Source organism: Pseudonaja textilis, chromosome 2 (genome assembly GCF_049901715.1).
Source record: "Pseudonaja textilis isolate UNSWEBS1 chromosome 2, rPseTex1.2, whole genome shotgun sequence".
Classification (NCBI taxonomy): domain Eukaryota; kingdom Metazoa; phylum Chordata; class Lepidosauria; order Squamata; family Elapidae; genus Pseudonaja; species Pseudonaja textilis.
In genome coordinates, this window is record NC_141991.1 from 128,764,579 (window position 1) to 128,782,191 (window position 17,613).

Consider the following 17,613-nt stretch of genomic DNA (forward strand, 5'->3'; position numbering starts at 1 on the left):
GAAAGCATCCTGTTTCTGAATGAACTTGTGTGGATATAACATTAAAGAAATATTGAAACAAAGTAAGAATCTTAGAAAGTGAAAGCAGAACTAGAATAAACAAAAAAGCAAGGAAAGGCTGACTGTGGGATTGATTGATGTTTTTGGTACAGACCCTGGGCTGGAATAATTGAGAACTTTAGAAAAACTGAAAGAAGAAAGAAGGAAAGTAAAAGTGTTTTTTTTGTGGACTTTAACGATCATAAAATATAAGAGTGTGTAATGATGATATCTCTTTGGGAATTAAAAATGGAACTTAAAAATATGAGAGAATTACTATAGGAAAGAGGCGAATCCCTTTGCTCTGTGTTAGAAAAAATGGAAATGGCGATTGAAGAACAAGAAGAAAGAGCTTCAGAGGAGGAGGAGTCGATTCAAGGAGAAGACATTTTAAATAGACAATTAACACAAAGAACACTACAAAGAAGTGGGGAAAGAAGAAAGGTTAAAAAGTTGAGATTTAAGAAGGCAATCAAAGGGGGGAATACCTGTAAAGTCAGGAAAGGCAGAAAGACTCAGCAGAAAAGGGGAAAGGAAGATATTAAGAAAGAGAGGGATACAAACTGGAATGAGAAAAGATATGGGGAAAAGAGGGGGAGGAGCAGCAGTAAGAGGTGCATGAAATAAAGAAATACAGAAATAGTAAAACGTTGAAAAGAAATTGTTTTTTCAGAGATAATGGTTGATGAATTAAAAAAGGGATTCAGCAGGGAGACAAGGGGTAATAAGAATATTTCTGCAATTAAAAATATTTAGAAAATAGGGTAATATAGATACTGATAACTTATTAAAAATTAAGAGGGGAAAATATGCCGCGGAATCCAAATGAAAAGATGTAATGATTATTATTGTAACTTCTTAAAAATAATGGTTTATTGGGAATCAAGATGAGGGAATAAAGGTATATTTTAATCATTGAGGTGTCACATTCAAAGCAGTAAAAGGGGGGAAAACCTATACTTGTTTTTTTTTCTTTAGTGTTAAAATTTGTATTAATCTAGAATTTATAAAAAGAATGTGTAATGGAAAGGGAATATGACAGACTAAAGAACCAACTAAATTAATAAGTTAATATAGACTATTAAAAGCAAGGAGAGTCATTTGTAACCTTTTTTATCATTATCATTATTATTATTAGGCAAACACATATTGTTTATCTTTATTTTTAAAATAAATATTAAAGGATTATATTTGAAATAATTGAAATGAAACAAAAAGATGTTTCGATTGAGATTAATGAAAGAGGCTAGAATTAATGTGTTTGTTTCTCTCCTTACTGAAAATTTGGAATGGAAAAGGTAATAATAGAATTAAGTATGCATATATGAATGTATAATTGCTGTCATATTTGTATGTAAAGGTGATGACCCGGAAATATGTTGTCCACTAAAAAGAGATTTTTGTTTTTAATGTGAAAAACTGAATAAAATTTGTTAAAAAAAAAAGAGTTTAATGTTACTTTGCACAAAGTCAGTAGAGCTACTCCCACTCAGACTGAGTAACTAGAAAATGTAGTTTTCCCAAAGGCCAAGTGGATTAATTTAGCTCCAGTCGGCTGCATTCATCATGCAAATTAGATTTTGTCTGTTACACAAAGTACACACATCTGTTACAGTCTTCATTACTATTTTCTTGCTTTCTGACCATCAATTCCATCCAACCAAATACTGGTAGTTGAGAGTTCAAAAAGGTGTCATGATCAAAGGTTTGTAAATGTAATATTTAAAAAGTAAGTATGTTGGTTTACTTTGTCTTAGATTGTGACCTATAAAACCTAGTTTTCTGCTCAAAACTCAGAAGCTATTGACAACCTCATATATGCAATAAATGCCCAGCTGAAAACAGAATGTTCTTGTTTAAAGAATATTTTTAAATAATATACTTCCTTGTGTACCCAGCGTATTCATCCACTGAGTTTAAACATTTTTCTACTGACCTCCAAATTGCATTAATGCATTTTTAGTAACCAAAGCTGTGTGTAAGATAACTAGACCATAAAAGATTAATGTTTTCTTAAAAGGTATAGCATATATATAGCATATATATGTCAGATATGGAGAACCATCACATATTTTCTATTAGGGATGTCTCTATAGTCCCAACTAGAAAACAATGTAGAAGTAAATAAAGCAAAATTCTAGAAGAATGACATGGGACATAAAGTGTGAAAACATTAAGTAACACAAATTTTTGCACATTTGTGTAAACTGCCTTTGGGAAAAAAGGCTGAGGTTTATGGTAGTATAGCATCTCTATAGCATATAGCATTTGCTATGGCAGTCACCTAGATGAGATGGGCAGCATAAAACCTAATAAATATCTTGCTAAACAGAGCAAGCTTAATGCATGCCACCTATTACTACAGATTGAAATAATTTCATTGAATAAGCATAGAAAACCTGTCATAGGAGATGGACAGGTATTACACACTATGTGCACATGAAGCAGTGATCCCAACAGGGAGACATGCTCATGAGGGAAAGGTACTTTACTTTGGTGCCCCACTTGCAATTTATATGAAACTCCATGAGATGTGGAGTTTGACAATAAGAAATTAACAATAAGACAGACAACTTTGTTCCTTGGCATTAAAAAAAGGCAACTTTTCCTGTCCCAATGTTTTGCTTCTCTGCTGAAATATAAAAAGAGATTACTGGGGAGTTAATGGATCCAAATAGCATTTTAACAGCTGCTAATGTTATCTTAATGCCTTTGTGTATAATTAAATTCCATCGAACTGGAGGGGATTATGCAATTCATTACTGACTGCAGACTGAATGTGGCAAGAGTAATGAAATCAACAGGTGATAGGAATTAAAAGATAAGGTAAGGTAAGCAGCAGATCTAATAACAGCTGCCCCTTGCCTTTTAGTGTGACATTCTACACTTTGCTGAAGATGAGACAAATTCCTCTGAGCAAGATAATTCTGTATCTAGTGCCAGATACAAAGTGGCAGGCAGTCATAGTTACTTAACTAGGAATATTGTTCTGATATGAGACAGATTCACTGGGCTCCTACCTATGTGGGCCACCCTGGTTCTGCCTTGGATCTCTGTTCCTAGCCATGTATCTCCACTTAACCTTTCCTGGGAAAATAGTTTTGCATACTGTCAGCACACATGCGGGAGGAGGAAGACCCGGCCTGTGGTTACTCCTGGGTGGTTCCAGAGTCTTTGGTTCTCTTACCACTAGTGCAATGGTCCCCAACCTTTCCGGCTTTGTAGATTGGTAGTGGTGGCGGCAGCGGCAGTGGGGGAAGAGAGGGACGGTTCCACACAAACAGTGGACAGGCTCACGTTCAAAGTTCCATTTGTGCAGGTAGCAGGCAGATTGTGCAAATGGAGCTTTGTGCATGAGGGCGGGCACCAACTGTTTGTGCAAATGGAGTTTTATGTGCTCACCCGTTCACCTGCCACTTGCGTGGCCTGATTCCCAATGGGCCGCGACCCGGTATTAGGTTTCGGCCCAAGGATTAAGGACCCCTGCACTAGTGTTTATGGCGTCTATGTGAAATCCCTGGGTGAGGTCATCTGTTAGTTTGAGTGAGGTATCATTAGTATGCATTAGAAATATGCCTCCTCATTGGCCAAACCAGAGAAGTAGGGTAAGTCTTGACCGAAGGAGATCTTGTTGGCCCAAAACACTTGTTCTCTGCCAGGTCCAGTTCTTACTCTAGATGGGGTTGCACTGCCCCCAAAGGAACAGAGCAGGGGTCCTTCTGGACTCACAAGTTGAGAAGCCTGTGCCCAGCTTTAGCTGGTGTGCCCCTTGTGGTCCTCTGTATGAGGATAGGCGAGTTAGGAGGTGGTGTTTTTTTACCGGTGCCAAGCTCCTTTGAAACAGCATCACCCCCATCCAGGCAGCATGCCCCCCATTTAAGAAGGCTGTCAAGATGGAAACTTTTCATAGAGCAGAGGTCTCCAAACTTGGCAACTTTAAGACTTGTGGACTCCAACTCCCAGAATTCTGGGAGTTGATGTCCACAAGTCTTAAAGTTGCCAAGTTTGGGGACCCCTGTCATAGAGATTTTGACTTGTTACCCTTATTTACAGATTCCTGAGTGGTTTCTGGATTTTAATAATGTTGTTAATTAACTGTTTGAGGTACAGCAATATATAAAAATGTTAATAAACAAAATGGGGGAGGGGAAATAGCTGTATGCCAACAGCAACTTACTACCGTACCCGTGGCTCACTATTTTATTTACTACTAGGTCGATACCCGTGCTTCGCTATGAAACTACGTGGTCGGGCTTAGTTTTGGGGGAGGAAAATAAGGGGGAACAAATTCTGCCTCTGCCTACCAGCATCCATCGGTATTCATCTGGCTAGCATCCTGTCAGTGTGTGAGAGAGTTGAGGGCTGTTTGGAAACTGATAGTATTTGCTGTGTGAGCAAGGAGACAGCAAGAAACCTGGGTGTGGCTTAGCTCAACTGTTCTGTATTAAAGCTGCTTGGTGCTGTGAAAGCAAAACCGAAACTCCTCTCCTCAGCTTGTGTTTTGCATTTGGAACAGATTTCTTTTCAGGTGGGGAGGGGGAGAAGAACTCCTTAGCATCATAATAATATAGGAAATACTAATGCTCCAATGGTCATTTCAAAAAATCCGTTCTTAGTGAGCACCTAGAAGCCAAGAGGAACAGATGTGCCAAATTTCAAGTTTGTAGGCTTTATGGTTGTGGAGATTTTGTGATGATGCATGAGTGGTATTTCACTTTTATAGATTTTATAGATTGGGTATCCTTTGTTCTTACTAGGCAAATATCCTGGGTGTATGTTTTTATATATAGTTTCTCTGAAAGACCTGCCTATCAAATGCATCAAGCACAATAGAAGGGATGTGCTTAAAAGGTGGGAGGGGGACTTACCCAGAAAGGCTGCCCAGTGTATTGGCTGTCTCTCCTTCTTGTCACATGTGCTCAGATTGGCCCCTCTATTTAAGAGCAAGTTTACCATCTGGGAAGAAGATAAGACATTTTGGGTGAAAATTAAATAATGTAAGATAAAAACACAAGGCAACTGACTTGATGTTTTCTGCCACCTCCCCCTGTGGATGCTATAGCTCTGTTTATATATGTAAATTTGGGATCTGTGCTTCACAGGGAAATGGCACAATGACATCCAGATACGGATAATCCGAAAGCTCACTCTTATTATATAACAAAACCATCTCTTCGCCTGCAAATCGGATGTTACTTATTTGTGTATTAAACTTTGCTATGGAAGACAAAATAGCCCATGGCTGTTGGAATATGTTATTACTCATATTAATTAATGAATCATGCATCAGTATTTTTTTTGTATTTTAATGTGCATTCTAAAAAAACAAGTTCATGGGCATCCAATGGTTTCTTTCACGCTATGTATTCTTTGCACAAGAAGAAACTCAATCCATCCCAGCCCTAATTCTCCAATAGTCTCATACCTATAGCTTAAAAATCGAGGACAGAGAAAATATTTTACTGCTAGAAGAGCCAAGACTTCTGTCCAACTGTTGCAATATCTTAAAAGCCAAAGCTTCATTCACATTGTATATTGTATACTATATTTCCATGTTTCTAACGTGGAAAAGCACCAGAAAGGTGGCAGGAAGAACTATTTGCACACTGTCCAGAGTTACTCTGTGAGGGAGATGGGCAGTTTTAAAATAAAATTAAGTAAAATAGAATAAAATATTGCAATAAAGTTGAAATCTAGTTAAAAAAAAGATACCTATCTTTTCCTCATCTTCTTTGCTTCAAACCTACTCCCAATGAAGGACTGCTCCAAAGGGCCTTGCCTTAATCATAGCATCAATATAGGGGAATATTGGTAGCTCAGTGCTGGAATGAGGGGTCCTTGGCACTCTCTGAGCTTAGTTGTTTTCCTGCAGACATTTCTTTACCCAAACTAGGTAACATCATCAGTGCTACTCCTAGCACTGATGCTGTTACCTAGTTGGGTAGTGAAACATCTGCAAGAAAACAACTAAGCTCAGAGAGTGCCAAGGACCCCTCTTCATTAACCATAGTAGCTGGAGACTCAATTATGTGAGTTTGAGTATATACTCTATTATGTTCGTTTGTTCGGCTAACAAAAGGATTCTGAGTGGCTTTTGTACGGGGAGATATTCTTTACAACGAAACAAATGTCCATCATTATACCTCGTCTCTACCCCGTGGAGAAATCATGCATAAACATCTCTGGAAGGACGAAGACGTCCTCTTACCTCAAGATGCCCACTGTGTACAGCATGGTGCAGTGCTGTGCGGCCAGTGCGGTCTGCCACATTAACATTACTAAGCAGCGGGATGATGGTCTCAGCACACTTGGTAGCTCTGTTGGCAGCAGCAACATGCAGTGGTGTTTGCCAATACTTGTCACGAGCATTGATGTCTGCCGAGTGCTTTAGGAGGAGGTTAAGTGCTTTCTGCCAAGGCAGGAACATAAGACAGCTTTAAAGCCTGGATAAGGTACTATTACAAAAGAAGTAAGCGCTAACAAGTAACGGGACAGCACTGTGTTATGAACAGGGGGAGTTTTAATATAAAGAAAGCCTGCAAAACCTGAAAGAATAGGGAACATAATATGGAAGGTGCTGAGAAGAGATAAAATGCTACAGTTTAGAGTGATCTAGCAATTCCAAGAAAGGACAGTGAGCAACCTCATATAGGGCAATAGAGTAGCCTTAAACACTCAATTATATTAAGAGCTCCTCTCCCTACATTCTCAGAAATTTGAGCAGGTTCACAAAGAATAATTGATGCTGCAGTTCCGTATTTGGACACATGGGTTATTAGTATGGGGAAACCCCAATTAATAAAACCTTCCGATTTAAGTTACAGACAGCTAGGTTCACACTAAGTTAGTTAAATCTCATTGGCTTCTATCTGATTTATTAGCTCATTCCTCTCATCTATACAGTTGCTTGTTTCATGAAAGTGACTCTGGGCAGAGTACAATAAAAACAGACCATCAAATATACGAACAGAAAAATAATTTCATAGTAAAAAAATCTTTATTTTGAAAGACTAGAAGTCAGCATCTTCAATATTAAACACTGTCTCACCAGTTCTCCATTTACCTGAGATCCCCAAGCCTGCTGACATAACTTTGTTTTGAGAGATCTTTGGAAAGTTGGCAGAGGTGGGGTCCATCTCACTTTTAGAGGAATGATCTTCCACAGAGAGGGCATCCAGAGTCCACCCCCCCATCCCTACCCCCCAAAAAAGATATAACTTCTTAATAGATGGGATCTGCAAGGTACTCCTTTTGCAGGATGGATGGGATAGGCACATGTAATTGGAAAGAGGACAGTCTCAATTAAAGGTAAAAACCTGCACTGTAAACTGGATCCAGAAGCAAACTGGCAATCAATGCAGCTTGTCAAGCAGAGGTGTCATGTGAGCCAATGGGGGGGGGGAGAAGCACACATAATTGCCTGCAGGGCCACATTTTGTATCAACTGAAGCTTCCAAATACTCTTCAAGACAGCCTCATAAAAAGCTTATTACAATAGTCCACCAGGGAGGTAATCAGGGCAACAGTGACTGTGAGAAGAACCTCCAGTTCAGGAACGGGTGCAAATGTCACACAATACTTGAATAGGAATTGTGACTCCAGGAGGACCCACAGATTGCACACTGAGACCCAGTGTTAGGGGAAATGCAAACCCATCCAGTCTCAAACATGGGAAAATCCCAGAAATGGAAGGTCCCAAACCCAAAGCCAGTCAGTCCTGCCACAGTTCAGCTACAGCCTGTTGTTTTCCATCCAGGTCCCCACAGGCCCTAGGACTGGGATAGGATATCAACAGCATGGCCTAATTCTCCACAAGAGAAGACATATAGTTAGGGATCATCAATGTACTGATAATTTACCCCATAATAATGGAGGATCTCGTTCAGTGGTTTCATGCAGAGGTTAAACAGAAGTGGAAAGAAAGAGAGAGCACCAAACCCAGAAGCACTCCTTATAGTAGGCCAAGCACCAAATCTTTCAACCCCCATCAATGCTGACTGCTACTGACCTCAGTGAACGGAGCAGAACTAGCACAGTTCAGTGCCACCCACACCCAATTAACAAACTCAATCCATAAGGATACCATGTTTCATGATACTGAAAGCCATTGAGAAGCCAAAGACAGCAAGGACAGATACACAACACTTGTCCCGCTCTTGCCAGAGATCCCCTAAACATGTGACCAATGATATTTTCATCCTGTACCCAGGCCTGAATCCTGACTGAAAGGGGTCCATATATTTCTCTCCATCCACAGGCCTCTGTAGCTGCAGTGCAACCACCTTCTTAATCACCTTCCCTTCTTAGAAAACTGTCCAGTATGATGAGATCCAGCAAGGGTTCCTTGAAGAAAGGAAGACTAGCCCTTCCTTAAGAACCAGAGGAACAATCACCTCACTCAACGAAGAACTGACCACCTGTAGAATTCACTCACACAACATCCCAAAGGCAGCTTCAGTTAGCCAGGATGGGTATGGATCATAAGAATAGGTGGCTGAGCTCACAGTCATCAGGATCCTGTACACTTCCTCAGGCCCAACTGGTTCAAACCATTCCCAGATAGCAAGGCAAAGCCTACCCCAGGCATCCCTTCAGGATTTACAACAAGACCCATGTCCAATTGAGAATGAATTTGAGATACTTTGACAGATGTTCAGCACTTTTTTTTTCTGCATGGCTTTTTAGGAGGTTCTCCAAAATCCCTTTATCCAAAATTGTGTGTTGCCTGAAACAAGGCCACCAGAAAGCGGTCTGCACACACACACACACACACACACACACACACACACACACACAAAATCTTTTAGGGTATTTGAAAGGTATGATTTTTTTAATCACAGTGTTGCTAATATTTAAAGGAAGGTGTGTTTTTTTTTAACTGTATAAGCCACATAGAGTTTGTGATTGGGCAGTATATAAATTCATACAACAAACGAGTAGATCTTCTTTTACATTTCATATATTGACAGTGTAGGCACAAGGCTTCCTCAGTAAACAAGGAGGTTCAGAAATGAGCCACTACAAGGCAATCACCATTATACTCCTGCCTCACACCTTTGTCCCATGGGAAAATGTACTGCTAGTAACAGCCTGCAAACCTTTTTGCAGTTCTTTCAACTTTACCATCCAAAAGGTGTTGCTACCCAATGTGTCCAAGGAGATAAAGTCTGTTCTACAAGATTCTCAAAATATTTAGTACAACGAAGAATAAAAAGACAAGAGGAGAAATGAACTTGGCCCTAAACATGGCAGTTTATTATGATGTTCAGTGTCTGGAATTTACTTTTGTCACTTTACTGGCAGCATGACTATAGCACCCTGTGAAACGCCTGACATTTACCTCATTACGAGAAGCTGCAGCACGGTGTAACGGGGTTAGCCAAAGAGTGTCCTTTGCATTGACGTTAGCACCTACAGAAGAAAAGAAAGGGGATGAAGCAAGTTCTCTCAAGCATGCATCCATTAAGAGAAGAAAACAAACATTATATTAAACTAGTTGAATAGCAAGGCATTCCTTAGACTTTTATCATAACAATAAGACCATTTTTAAGTTTTAATCCCAGTGCTTATTTAGCAAACAGCTGTTTCCCAAGGAAACTGCCAACTGATTAATAAAGAAAGAACATTACTATTGCATTTAGGAGGCATCCCTGTCTTTAAAAAATGTGGCTGAAAATTAAAACTGTCCCGTTACCTGCCAAACATTCTATATGCTAAATCAGCATCATTTAGTTCAAATATTTGGGGTTGGGTGGGGGTTGTGAATCGCATCTGAAAAAGATGTAATCCCCAGAATTAACTTCCATAGATTTCCACACAATTCTTACATTACTTACAGACGTATTACAGAATAATAGAGTTGAAAAGGACCTTTGGAGGTCTTCTAGACTGACCCCCTTGCTCACACAGGAGACCCTATTCCATTCCAGACAAGTGGCTGTGCAGCCTCTTCTTAAAAGTCTCCAGGGATGGAGCATCTAAAACTTCAGAAGGCAATTGTTCTCACTGACAGGAAATTTCTCTTAGTTCCAGATTGCTTTTCTCCTTGATTAGTTTCCATCCATTGTTTCTTGACTTGCCTTCTAGTGCTTTGGAAAATAAATTGACCCCTCTCTTCTTTGTGGCAGCCCCTCAAATATTAGAACACTGCTATCAGGGTTGGGATTCATTGGCTCAGGGAGAATTGCCACCTTTGATCTTGGGTGGGGTGTGGTACCACCCCAAACAGATCCTGTGTGTAATCTGGGGGTTCGCCTGGACTCATGACTCCTGCACGAGCAGGTGGCAGTCGTTGCCAGGAGGGCCTTTGCACAATTGCAGGCTGTGCACCAGTTACGCCCTTTCCTGGATCAACTCACAGTCACACATGCCCTAGTCCGTGGGTTTGCAACGTGTGGCTCCAGAGCCGCATGCGGCTCTTTGGGCCCTCTCCTATGGCTCCCTGTCGGATGATCCCACCACTGGCTGTTCCCGCCCCTCGCCATCACTCCTCGCCTGAAGAGGTAAGGGTGATGGTGGCAGATGGAGACTCGTTCTGTATTCCAGGTGGGAATGAAGCACCCCTCTACTTGCCTCTTCTTCCAGCCCTTCTTGGTGCTGCGCGCATCTTGACAACTTGGGGAGACGCATGACTTTCTGCCCCGAGACACTAGCTGGGCCGGCTGTAGTCGATGCACCGTCATAATGGGCTCCAGGAGGAGGCGGGGACAGAGTTTTCCCCATTATGAAGCATGCTAAATTTAAATGTGCTGCACAAGGCGCCTGCAATGAGCAGGCCATGGAAGCAACAAGAGAAGTAGCGTCAGCTGCAGCTGGCCCAGCCAGTGTTTTGGGGTGGAGAGAAAGACGTGCTTCTCCCCATATTCCTCTCGCTGTCTCCATGTCCCGCTCGTTGCTCTTGCTGCTCAAACTTTCTTTGAGTGTTTAAGGTTGCAGGCCCCCGCCCTAATCACTTCCCATCTTGACTATTGCACCGTGCTCTACATGGGGCTGCCCTTGAAGAGCATCCAGTTGGTGCAAAATCCAGCAGCCTGCATGGTTTTATGTAGACCCTGTGTGCACATGTCTCACCTCTCTTGCAGGAGCTGCAATGGCTGCCAATTTGCTTTCAGGAGCAATTCAAGATGCTAGTTGTCACATTTAAAGCCCTTCATGCTTGGGACAGGTTATCTGAGGGACCATCTCTTGCCGGTCACATCTACCCAACTCCATCAGAGCGGAGAGGCAGCAAATGCTGCAGGTCCCATTCCCTAGGGAGAAACACCTGGTGGGGCCTAGAAGAAAGGCCTTCTCCTTGGTGGTTCCCTCTCTCTGGAACATCATTTCCTCAGAGATTAAAATGGCCCCCACTCTGATACTCTTCTGGAAGGCACTGAAGATCTGGTTCTGCCAGTGGGCCTATGGAACCCAAAGTGGGATGGAGCCCATTAAATGGCTCGTATGATCTGTTGTCATCAGGGTGGCAGGGTGATTTTATTATATTATATTAATATTAATTTATTTGATTCTTATTAGTTTTATTGCTTTAAATGAGGTTTTTATATTTATATTTTAAATTCAATAAATAAATAAATAATAAACAATAAACAATGTCACCTCCTAATCCTCCTCACAACTGTTCTTCAAATGTTTTAGCCTCCAGCCCCGTAATTATCTTTGTTGCTCTTTTCTGCACTCTTTCCAGAGTCTCGACATTAGTAAGCATCCGTAACAAGAAAACCAGCCTAATAAAGGGACTGAAAGGATCAAAGCTCATTCCAATCTTCATGCAGATTTTTTTTTTTTTTAAAAGAGAAAAACGATGTGGGGGAATGTTGCTGGCACTCTTCAAAGACTATCACTTGCTTTGGGTTATCGTGAACCAGTGTTTTTTATGGCTGTTAATTTGGAAAGATTTAGCACATGGATCAAAAACCATCTGTGTTGGCTCTGCTGTCCAGAAGGCTAATTCAGCCCTGCAACCTACACAGGAAGAGTTACAGTATATAGGGCTGTCAGTTTTAAAATAGCTTCACTGAACAGAATGAGAACATTTCCATAAATCTCTGCTGCTTAAGAATCATGACTAGCAATAAGAATATTACTAACAGGAATCTGCTAGCTACAGCACTTTTAAGGTAGAAAGCACTATAATGCTTTATGAGCTCTCATTCATTCTTTGTGACCATCCGAGCCACAGATCGTTATATTTCCTCTTTTAAAGATTGCCAGAGGCTTTGCCGAAGTCTGCATCTGGATCTCCCATACCCAAAGCCAACAACAGGACTATAGAAACTTGATTACCACTGCAATACTAACTCCCTGACAATTTGGCCAATGATAAAATAAGCATGTCCAAACAATTTTTTTAAAAAAAAAGGGGGGGAAGGGGTCATTTCCCCATCCTTACCTGATAGTATTAGGAGTTCAACAATAGAGGTGTCCCCCAAGTATGCAGCTGCATGCAAAGGGGTTCGTCTCTCTTGGTCCTGATTTGGGGAAAACAAAATAATCAATATACATATTTTAAAAATTGTACATTCTATATTCTGCATAATCTAAGGATATTTATTTATTGACTAAATATATATTCCACTCTTGGTATCGAGAGTGACTTTGGGTGGTTAGAATCATCTTGTGCTTAGATCTGCAATGCAGGTAGTCCCTGCCCTACAATCATTTATTTAATGACAGCACTGAAAAAAGTTGCTATAACTGGTTCTCACAATTTAGCATCGCAGCATCCCCCATGGTCACATGATCAAAACTTGAGCACTTAGCAACTGGCATGTATTTATGGCAGTGGTGGCGTCCCAAGGTCACATGATCACCATTTGTGACCTTCCCAGGTGGCTTCCAACAAGCCAAGTCAATGGGGAAAGCCAGATTCGCTTAACAAGCATGGGAATTCAATGACTATGGCACAAAAAAGGCTGTCAAATCATCTGCTATTCACTTAACCATGGAAATTCCAGGTCCAATTGCAGTCTTAAGTCAAGGACTAACTGTATATTTCCACAATTTATATGAGGTTTTTTAAAAAAACTTATTTTTATCCAACATGCCAGATATTAGGTAGAAAAAGTATTAAGCTTGTCTGCCTACACAGTAAGCATATCTTCCATAAATACACTCCTTGTATCTGCCAAAAGCCAGTGACGTTTGATTAAATAATTTGCCTCAAGTCAGGAATATTTGAGGGTCCTTTGAGTAGACAGAACATAAACTGAATTATACAACTTCAGTAACAATAAATCTTAGAGGTAGTCCTTGACTTACTTCTATAATTGACCCCAAAATTTCAGTTGCTAAGCAAGACAACTGTGAAGTGAATTTTGCCCCATTTTATGACCTTTCTTGTCACAGTTGTTAAGTGAATCAGTTGTTTAATTAGTAACATGGTTGTTAAGTGAACCTGGCTTCCCCATTGACTTTGCTTGTCAGAAGGTTGCAAAAGGTGATCGTATGACCCCATAACCATCATAAAATACATGTCTGTAGCACCTAAATTTTTGACCACATGACCTTGGGGATGCTACGAAGGTTCTAAGTGTGAAAAATGGTCACGTCACTTTTTTAATTCAAAGTAACTTGTATACCCAACTATTCTTGCTTTGCTCCTTGATGACAGAAAGTACAAAATAATCTGACTGTTCTCACTGTCTAGTCATCATGATCTTTTCTTTCAACCCACATGTCAAGTTGGCTCTTTTGGGCCTCTTTTGAATCCAGTTATTCGTTTTAGCTTAGCCAAGTACAATGAGCTTAATTAGAAGGAAGGTGTTTTGTCATGAATATGTAATCTTACCTTTTATTTGGATGCTTTCTTCCTGATGAATTTCACGGAAAACATAGCTATAAAGAATTGAGTAACCATCTCAAGGTCTTTTCAAATTGTTCCTGCAAATTCTAGGATTTCTTAATACTTACCAATGGCTCATCAGTGAATAAAACTAAGTAACTGTGAACATGTTTTTTGTAAAAGCGAATTAATCTACAACTACTGACATTTTTGCACAATCATGATTTAATCTTAATTGTGTGTTATTCAAAGAAAATAAGAGTAAGCCTAACGAGTGTTCAATCCCTGACATTAGTCAAGTATATTCTTTTAAATCCTTAGCAACACAGTGACATTCTGTCAATGTACCTGGATTATGCACACAAATTTCCCAGAAAGCAGAATAGTATGTAGGATAAAACATGTATGCAAGTGTACTGGTAGCAAGATAGTTCATCTCAGTTTGCTCACTTCAGAATGGCCAATGCAATGAAATGTAAGGCAACTAACAGTGCAATCATAACTTTGAAAAGCTCTAAAAATTGTGACGAACAGAAAAAAATACCTTTATTGCAACATTGGAAAGAATATTGAGCAATGCACAAGAAAAAAACAAAACGTCATACAACTCTCAAGACCTGAATTAGAATGCTTTCAGTGGGAAACTTTAGCTATGGAAAATCTTCTGCAGAAAACACTTCCAACCACATCTCTCTGCTTTCCTCTCTGAGGTATAAATCAACATCTAATTAGCCAACCGAGTAGTGAAAATCATAATCAATCCCAATGCATTCAATGAGAATGCAACTGTACTGACACGCAATATTACAAGTGTATACAGTCGGCCTTGAATTAACAGGCGGCTGCTTATTAACTGCCTGAACTTGTGACAGATCCTCCAAAGGTAGTCCTTGACTTACGACCATTCACTTAATGACCGTTAAGTAACAATGGCACTGAAAAAAATGACTTATAAGAAGTTCTCACAGTTTTGACTGTTGCAGCATTCCCAGTCACATAATCAAACTTCGGGTGCTTGACAACTGGCATGTATTTACAATGGTTGCAACGTGCTGGGGTCGTCATTTGCAATCTTCCTGGGGAGCTTCTCACAAGGAAAGACAATGAGGCAAGCCAGATTTGCCTAATCACTGCATGATTCCCTTAATAGCTGTAATGATTTGCTTAATAACCAGGACCAAGGGTCATAAAATGGACCATGACTCACTTAACGACTGTCTTGCTTAGCAGCAGAAACGTTGGGCTCAATCGTGGTTGCAAATAGAGGTCGTAAACTGGAATTGGCAGTTACTTCAGAAACTTTAGCTTTCGTTACAGATAGTCCTCAATTTGCCACGGATCATTTAAAGGCCACTCAAAATTACAACAGCTGGAAAGGTTGCTTTATGGACCACAAAGCACTCCTGGCCATCTTAAAACATCACTGCATTCCCCCCACCCCCCCGCCCCCTCAATAATTACATGACCGCATTACAGGTGCTTGGCAACCAGACTGCCAACTAGATTTACTGCTTGGCAACCAGACTGCCAACCCCGAGTGACTGGCTGCCAAATGTCCCACAACCACTTGCGATCTGACCATTTGCAATCTTCTTTGCAGACTTCCCCAGAAAGTCAGTTGGGAAGCAGACAAGAAAGATTGCAAAGGGAGGGGCTGAAGGGTGGCTGAAGTCCTTCTGTGGGTTGCAGAAATCTCTTTTCCTTTAGCCCCAGAAAGGATTTCCGCTTTGTGCATGGAGGGGAGGGGGAATCCTTTTGCAGGTAAACAATTGAAACAACTGAAATCCCCCCTGCAGGCTTTTGAGCTGAAATTCTTTGGTGTGCAGCTCTTTCACTCTGTCCACTTAACAACCTAGGAAATTGCTGGGATTGCAGTTGTTGAATAAAGCAATCACATGGCAGCTTGCTTAACTACTGCTTCGCTCAGCAACCAATATTCTTGTCCCAACTGTCAAAGATAACCTGTGCCCCTAGAAGTAAACGCAACAAAGTTTTGAAAACTCAATATCAATTAAAAGAATAATCTTATTCGGGGATGGATTTTGACAGTCCAGATATCACTCTCCACCCCACTCCCTGGTTGAGAGGTCAAAGCAGCTCATAAGTAGCACAATTTGTAGCAAGATTTATGTATTAAACAGGCATGTGTTGTATATGGGCCTCTACTGAGTGAGCCAGAATGAAATGAAAAGCCAAATACAGCTTCATGGGATGTATAAGAATAAAATTTAAAAACCTATAACACAAGCTGTTCTCACTCAAAGACCACAAGACTAATCCAGAACACGCTTCATGCCAAACACAACTGCTAATTCCGGTACCACCCACTGCTCAGTACAACTAGACCAATACATCTGGTACTGTGCAGCCAATTCCCAACAAAGTGGCTATTTAACAATAATGAACAATCCCCTCTGCTATGCAACTAATTCTGAATATACAAAGTACGTTGCTATCCTTATCTATTTAGAACTAGAACAACCTTAGAATTATTTAATCATTGTAATCGTTTTACACATCTTGAACCAATGCCAAGATATGAAAAACTGTTTGAAAAGGGCCCACTGAAAACCCAACCAAACCCAGACTCTCTAAGATGTGGGAATGTCATATTTAATGACTAGCATGTAATGTTTAGGGAATAACGATGACACAAAGCAGCCAGCTGGAAGGAAAGGCCAATTTGGGGGAAATATACTACGTGTGCAAAGCCAAGAGAAGCAGAAACACTAGGAGAAAGAATCATTCCAAGACTTACCAACACATTGATATTCTCCTTTTGACTCAATAATGACCGCACCTCCTCTATATCACGGTTAAAAATGGCTTGGACCAGAGGAGGCTGCAAAAGATAGAAAACAGTAAGATTAAGTTAAGAATGGCGAAGAGGAAAAAAAAACCATTAATAGCAGAAACCCACAAATCTGAGCAAAGAGTTTTTAAAAAGCCCCTGTATCCTAGATCCTTAGGCAGAAGAGGTGATGTGATTGGATCCTCAGATATTGACTTTTAAGACCATGTCACTGCTGTTCACATATAATAACTGGAATTCTGGATACACTCCTTATCACTGATCGTTTAAAGACCATTTGGAGTTAGGATAGCCTCAGAAAGGGTGCTCTGCAGTCTGTAAAACACTTCCGGACATCCTAAAATGTCAGGGCCTCTCCAGTCACATGACCATACTTCAGGCACTTGGCCACTGGCTCACATTTATGACTGATTGCAGTGTCCTGTGTACACATGACTGGTTTCGGCAAAAGATACCAGTTTGGGAGAATGGCTTACCACTTACAACTGTGTGATTTGCAACCGCCATAGAAACAATGGTACAAGAGATAGTCCGGTCTGCAGTGCTTTGGTGCAGGCAGGAATCCGCGACTGTACGCGGTTTCTGCCTGGTTCACTGCCCGAGTGCCCCGAGCCATCCAGCTTCGGGGCTAAGTCACCTTTGCAGAAGGTGGTGAAGACAGGGGGGCTCTGGCAGGGACGAGAGACATCGCATCTCTCTTCCCTAGCCGGCTAAATCCCCTTTTCCGAAGGCAGCTGAGTGGCGGTCAGCAATGGCCGCCACATAGAAGAGCTCAGCCGGAAAAAGAAAGTGCAGGAGGAGCTGTGAAGAAGTGAAAGTGATCTTTGCTTACCGGAACAAAGCAACAGTGAAAGTATCCTGAGATTTAATATTTACTAAAGATACATTGTTCCCAGATTGTACAAGCGGCGAATGGATATTAAAGGGAAAACTTTTTTTCTTTTCACTCTCCTTCCAAACGGAACAGCGATAGAACTCTATG

At 40.8% G+C, this 17,613-nt stretch overlaps 1 protein-coding gene across 1 annotated transcript in view; it reads right to left on the reverse strand.

The window, feature by feature from the left end:
- ANKRD52 (ankyrin repeat domain 52) overlaps positions 1–17,613 on the reverse strand; it is a 64,531-nt gene that overhangs the window by 36,207 nt on the left and 10,711 nt on the right. Inside the window, exons 2-6 of the mRNA XM_026717425.2 lie at positions 16,578–16,661; positions 12,428–12,506; positions 9,380–9,450; positions 6,248–6,448; positions 4,908–4,995 (exon numbers count right to left, since the gene is read on the reverse strand). Of these exons, the coding sequence (XP_026573210.1) occupies positions 4,908–4,995; positions 6,248–6,448; positions 9,380–9,450; positions 12,428–12,506; positions 16,578–16,661 (523 nt within the window). The remainder of the gene's footprint in view (positions 1–4,907; positions 4,996–6,247; positions 6,449–9,379; positions 9,451–12,427; positions 12,507–16,577; positions 16,662–17,613) is intronic.